The sequence below is a fragment of the Arvicola amphibius genome, chromosome 3, assembly GCF_903992535.2.
Source record: "Arvicola amphibius chromosome 3, mArvAmp1.2, whole genome shotgun sequence".
Lineage (NCBI taxonomy): Eukaryota > Metazoa > Chordata > Mammalia > Rodentia > Cricetidae > Arvicola > Arvicola amphibius.
The window spans coordinates 148,418,285-148,425,019 of NC_052049.1; the positions used below are offsets into that span (position 1 = coordinate 148,418,285).

The window sequence follows — 6,735 nt, forward strand, 5'->3', positions numbered from 1 at the left end:
CCTGGATCTTATTTACACTAATATGTATCATAAACAATTAAAAATAAATTATAGTTTTGGAGATAATTTATTTAAACTCTGAGAAAAATTTAAGAGAAGATGTAACATACTATTTCTTTTTTTAATTAATTAATTTATTTATTTATTATGTATACAATATTCTGTCTGTGTGTATGCCTGCAGGCCAGAAGAGGGCACCAGACCCCATTACAGATGGTTGTGAGCCACCATGTGGTTGCTGGGAATTGAACTCAGGACCTTTGGAAGAGCAGGCAGTGCTCTTAACCTCTGAGCCATCTCTCCAGCCCAACATACTATTTCTTAAGTTTTCTTTTTATTTATATTTACTTTATATGCATTAGTGGTTTTGCCTCCATATATATCTATGAGGGTATCAGATTCCCTGGAACTGGAGTCACGGACAGTTGTGGGTTCTGGGAATAGAATCTGGGTCCTCTGGAAGAGCACTTAACCACTGAGCTGTTTCTCCAGCTCTTAAATATTCTTTTTTTAAAAAATTATATGTGTTTGTTTTGTGTTGGGCACACCTGCAAGCACAGTGTGCGTGTGGAGTCAGAGCACAATTGCAGGAGTCGTTTCTCTCCTTTCTCCGTGTGGGTCCTGGAGATCAGACTTGGGTTTCTGGTTCCAGTGCTAGGACGGACCTTCAGCTGTTCACCTAGTGTGAAGATACTTTATGCTGCAGCTTTCCTTCTTGCTCAGTCTGGTAGGCGGTGGTGGTGTGTGTGTTATCCCTTAGTTTACTCATTAATTAGTTTACTTCACAGGTACCTGCTCTATGCAGAGGGAGACTAGGTGCCCACTGTAAGCTGTACTGTAAATGGTACAGGCCTCAGTAGCCCTATTCAGAAATGTGGACTGAGATATGTTTGAGATTTTGAAGTTGTTGTTGTTACTTGTTTTTTGTTTGTTTGTTTTGGTTTTTTGGTTTTTCGAGATAGGGTTTCTCTGTGTAGTTTTGGAGCCTGTCCTGGAACTCGTTCTGTAGACAAGGCTGGCCTTGTACTCACAGAGATCTGTCTGCCTCTGCCTCCCGAGTGCTGGCATTAAAGGCATGCACCACCACCACCTAGATTTTGGGGTTTTTTACATTTAAACAATTTATGTAGACTTTATATGATGAGAGACATATTCAAATATTGGAAATTTGGAACCAATTTCTTAGCACTACTTTGCACTTCAGACTGGGATGCTCATGTAGTGGAAAGGATCTAACATATTTTCCAGCACTGTATTATTAGTCAATAGATAATTCAAACATGACTTTTCTTTCACAAGATTGAGTGGAAAGGAAAAACTAGCATAAATCCATCTTCACCATATGTAAACACCTAAAAGTTTGTCCTAACACTAAAGGCCTGGTGAGATGGCTTATTTATTGGGCAGAGGTCTTATTGCACCCTAAGGCTGACAACCTAAGGCATATTCAGAACTTGCGTAAGTTTGGAAGAGAGAGAGAGAGAGAGAGAGAGAGAGAGAGAGAGAGAGAGAGAGAGAGAGAGAGAGAGAGAGAGAGAGAGAGAGAGAGAGCGCGCGCGCACTGGCACCACAGAGCTGTCCTCTGACTTCGCCTGCAGGTTCACATGTGCATATACTTTACATACACATAATAACAACAAAGAAATCTTTAATATTATTGCTTTAGCGTTGAATAAATTTGAATAGCAGGCTGAATTTTCTAGGTCAGTTATCTCCCTGGGGCTAGAAGTGTTGCCATTTTATTGGAAGGAGTTTTGTGTGCAATGCTACTTTCTTAGATTATTAGTTATTTCGATAGCAGACTTTTATTAACCAAAGGCTGTCTTTTATAGGATGATAGCAGCGATGATGGACTCCTTGCTGATGAAAACTACAATTCAGAAATAGGACAGTGGCATTTAAAGCCTATTGTCTGTAAACAGTAAGCATTGACTGCATCCTGCAATCTGACCCTTTTTTTTTTTTTGAGTCATAGACTAAAACACAACAGAACAATTCTTACTTGAGCAGAATTCACAGGTATTCTCAGCGTCAAGGAGGAAAAGTTGATGTGCTGTCCAGAGATCCAACAGGGACGCCATTTCTCGTTTCCTCTTTGTAATTTTCTCAGCCTCTGCTCCCACAGATGCTTACACATCTTCATGATGAACCACTGCAACTGTATATATGATGTTTTTGAGAAAAAACCTCCAGTAACATGAAGTTGGCAGTTAATGTTAGTTCCATAGCTACTTTATGTGGACAGAGAGTTACTGAAGGCCAGCCCATCCTGCAGACATGTTTCCTACTTAGAGACTCACTCAGATTGGACAGAATTCTATGAGAGGAAGTTCAGACTTGCACCCTGTTATGCTTCATGGCTTGGTGTATCTGAGACTGTGTGTGCATTACTGAAGGGATAGGGTGCAGGCGGAACCCTAAAGATGGAATACGTCATTCCCAATTTCCAGAAATACATGTGCGCTGTAAAGTATCCCAGAGACTCCCAAACCATTAAGTGATACAGATTGCTCCTTTTACTTTGCTGTGGAAAATGTTAGCAAAAACTGCATAATGGACCTTGAAAATTTTATAAAAGAAAATACAGATATTTAGAGAAAATATAACTGATAGTTAAGAGCTCTATATCAGGCCTGATCAATGTAGTTCAGAATTAGATGTGTGCTTAGCATATTCAAGGCTTTACATTTAAACCTTAGTGTAGAGAGAAAGATGGGGGAGGTAGAATGGAGAAGAGAAAAGATTAACATTTAGGACTTATTTTTGCACGTTAGATTTCCTCATTTATTTTGAATTTACAACATACTTCTACAGAATTAAAATTCTGAAGATTATATGTGAGTTGCATAGACTGTTCTAAAATAAAATCTTGCCTAAAAAATATATTGTGTCATAAACAGATTCTTAGATTAGCTATTTGGTTTGCCATAATAAACTGTGTTTACAATAGTTCAGCAGGTAAGGACATTTGCTGGCAAGCCTGAGGACATGAGTCTAATGATCCCCTTCAAGTTGCCTTTGAATATGAATGTGCATATTCAAGTTCACACACAATACTTACTTTTATAGGGTTCCTTTTTTATTATGCTGGAGTTACATTACTATTCTGTAACAATGTTTAGTATTACCATAGATATCTAAATTTCCTATTTCTGAAGGTTTGTTTTCATTACTGAAACAAAAGAATATTTCAAGGTTTTTAATCATTATAAATTCACTGTTTTAAGTTTTCTCATGCATATGTAATATCATAATTCATATTTAACTTTTATTATTTGTATCTGCAGACCTTGTATTCTCCTTATGGACTCACTTAGAGGCCCTTCTCGGTCAAATGTTGTCAAAATTCTAAGAGAGTAAGTTCAAAACTATAACCTACCTGTTAGATATACTATAGTGGATGCAGTAAGTATTTACATGTATGTGTGTTCTTGGTACATGTGTGTTGTTGTAGGTATTTAGAAGTGGAATGGGAGGTTAAAAAAGGAAGCAAAAGAAGTTTTTCCAAAGATGTTATGAGAGGTTCCAACCCAAAAGTTCCGCAGCAGAACAACTTCAGCGACTGTGGCGTATACGTACTGCAGTATGTAGAGAGCTTCTTTGAGGTGAGTTTCAGTTCTTTGTATTTGGTGAAATAGTGAAATATATATTTGATTTTCATGTAATGAACACAGTAAGAAACTAATTTATCTTAAAAAATGATTCTAAGGAACAAAAACTCCCAAGTTAGAGGCCTTTCAAGATATATAAATACTGTGATTATTGATCTCAAATCTCAGGCCTGTTGATCATCTCTGATCAACCCCATCACCAGCTTATTTTCTATCTTAGCAAATCTCACCTGTTATTTATGCTGTCTCTCCATTCCCATCTCCACACACATGCTATTGCCTCTCAAGCGTTTTAAATCTGATATCCTCCATGCCCTTATTGAAAGTTCTTCTGACCTACAGCACCCTTTCAACTATTCCTTCTTCACTCTTGGCCCGCAGCGTGGCTCTCCACATGCCTCTCTTAGAACTCTACATTCCCTTGACTCCTTCTTAACCACTGTCCATTGAACAAACCACTGACTCTTTTAAAGTCACGAGTGTACATTACTGTTCCTGCTGCCACTTTCTAAGTCCAGAATGCTAGTGAGAGTCTCTTGTCTTCTGCCTTCATGGCCATTTTCCAAAAACTCTTATCAGGTTATTCTCACCAGGTTTATATTTGATGGCTCCCTGGTGCTAATGAGCTAAAGAACGAAACCCTTCTGGTGTCCTATACATAGCTGTGTATCAGCCAGTTGGAAGTCATTCTGTTTCTTACTGTGCCATGTCTCCAGGCCTCGAAGCTCACTTCCCTGATGCTTCTGTCATTCTTTGCTGGCTACCATTTACTTGCTCTCCAGGTTTGTCTGAATGTCAGATTGGCGGTGTTTATTCTACTGCACTTCATGCTTTCCTGTCCTGATGCTTGCCAAGATCGGTTATCTTTGTATCTAGCACAGATACAAATGCTGGCATTCTTTTCTCAGGCAGGACCTGGGAGTAAATACTTGTGTTTTGCAGCTCTTGAGACTCTAGCAACTCTGAGTTGTACTGTTGTACAAACAACTACAAACTATTAGTGAATTTGTTTGCTTCTGCTTGAAAAACAGAACTATATTGCAGAAATAAGGTATTGGAAGAACTCAACCCAATAACTAGTCTGTCAGCCTTTAATCTAAATGGTAAGCTTCATAAGCCAATAGTGCTTTTATCTCTAGTGCCTAACTCAGTACTCGACTTGTGAAACATAACAAGTGGATACATGCTGATACTTAACTTTTAAGTATTGTTGTAGTTAAAATTCAAATGTCACTCATTATAATTTTCTAATAGGCTTTTAATCTTCTTATTTTCAGAATCCAATACTAAATTTTGAGCTCCCTATGAATTTGGTGAACTGGTTTCCTCCCCCCAGAATGAAAACAAAAAGAGAAGAAATCCGAAACATAATTCTGAAATTGCAGGAAGAACAGAGTAAAGAGAAGAAGCTGCTGAAGGACACTTTGTCAGCAGAAGCCGTAGGGGAAGGAGCAGAGCAGTATGCCAGCAGTGTCTCAGAGTGACCAGGAAGCTGGGACTTTAGCTTCAGAAATCACATGGCATTCAACTTTGGTTATAGACAGTAAAGAGCTGAAGTGCTCACTACTCAGAGATTTGGGGAGGGTTAATGCTGTAAAAATGTCACATAAGTAATTTCCAAAGGATTATGTATTAAGTAAAAGTCTGTAAATATGTTAATGAGGCCAATTTTTCCAACATTTATAATTATTTTTTTCACTTTTAGGAAACCTTTGTTATGTATTTTCTGTTAATAATACTAAAACTGCAACTTCTAAACACAAATAAACTATTTATAGGAGGAAACGATTAATTTGATATTCTTTAGTGAACTTGTATAATTCCTCAGAGTGTGAGTTTATTTCATGGGAATATAAATAAGTATCTATGATTTTTTTTTTAAATTTCTGTTCTAAAATATTCAAAAATGTGAAAATATAATCATCATAAACATTTTAAACTAAAATGCATCTTTATATGCTTGCATAGCAAGAAAAATTAACATCTTTTCAATTCATGTTTTTTCATGTGTTCAGAGAACCCGCAAAATGTAGTGAATATTTATACTTTTACATAGATACTTAAACAATATTAAGAGCAGTCGAAGACAGTACGCCTTGACTTCTGCTCATAAAGCATAACTGCACTGGCATACACTTTGTGACTCAGGTGAAAACTATCCTGGCAAGTGCAGCTTGAATCTCAAATATCCACTATTACCTTTGTATTTTTATCTTACAGTATGCTGCAACCTGTATGATAGAACTAGTTAAACATTTTTAATCTGTGTGAACACAGGAATTCAAATAGGAATTTATTTTTGGTAACTTCTGCTATTTTTTCATTATTTTGTTCTCATTGTTTTGATAATGTATCAGACCTTGTGCTTGAGTTTTCCTCTGTAAATTATTTTAAAATGCAAGCATCCTCTAATTGCATAATGCAGCAAAAACTCTTATTTTTAATTTTCCATTAGGTTGAGAAAATGTGGGTCTGGGCCTGTAGTTCAGTAGAGTGCATGCTTAACAAGGTGGAGACCTCGTTTCAGTCCCCAGTAGCAAAAAACAAAAAATAATAATAATATACAGATATGAAGCTTTTGATGCCACATTAGTAATTCATAGAGTCCTCGCTTGTATATGTAGACATTATTATTTTCTCAAATGAATGATATCTATTCCTTTCAAGTTTAGTGTAAGACTTAAAATATGTGTTTTAAGTCATTTTTGTTAGTGAATTTTTAAATGCCCATATAACAACAAAATTATAGTGAAGACCAAAAAACAAAACAAAGGAATTTTTTTAAAAAAACTTAATAGAAAGTATAAACAAAATTGACAAACTTTTGTTTTTTAACTAAACTCTATTTTGCCTCAGTTTGAGGGAACTGGAAAAGTTCCTGTAAGGACCAGGTACTCTGGCACATGCCAGTTAATGCATCTGCTCAGGGGCTGAAGTACTTGAGCCTGAGCCTGGGAGGTTAAGATCAGCCCACAATATGGTGAGGCACTGTCTCAAACTAAACAAACTGTCCTAAAATGCTTGTGGTTTTTGTTTGAGTCTTAATAGCTATATTTTATAGTATTAGATAACTTGATAAAGTAAAATTACAGCTTGTCCCTAGGGCTCTTTCTGTTCAGTATTT

The 6,735-nt window shown here is 36.7% G+C and overlaps 1 protein-coding gene across 3 annotated transcripts in view; it reads left to right on the forward strand.

Annotated features, from left to right (window-relative positions):
* Senp6 (SUMO specific peptidase 6) overlaps positions 1-5,399 on the forward strand; it is a 93,371-nt gene extending 87,972 nt beyond the window's left edge. For all 3 annotated transcript variants that reach the window (XM_038321525.2, XM_038321524.2, XM_042054644.1), the window contains 4 exons: positions 1,833-1,921; positions 3,288-3,356; positions 3,455-3,605; positions 4,889-5,399. In XM_038321525.2, the coding sequence (XP_038177453.1) occupies positions 1,833-1,921; positions 3,288-3,356; positions 3,455-3,605; positions 4,889-5,095 (516 nt within the window). In that variant the 3' untranslated portion in view covers positions 5,096-5,399. The remainder of the gene's footprint in view (positions 1-1,832; positions 1,922-3,287; positions 3,357-3,454; positions 3,606-4,888) is intronic.
* The last annotated feature ends 1,336 nt before the right edge of the window (positions 5,400-6,735 follow it).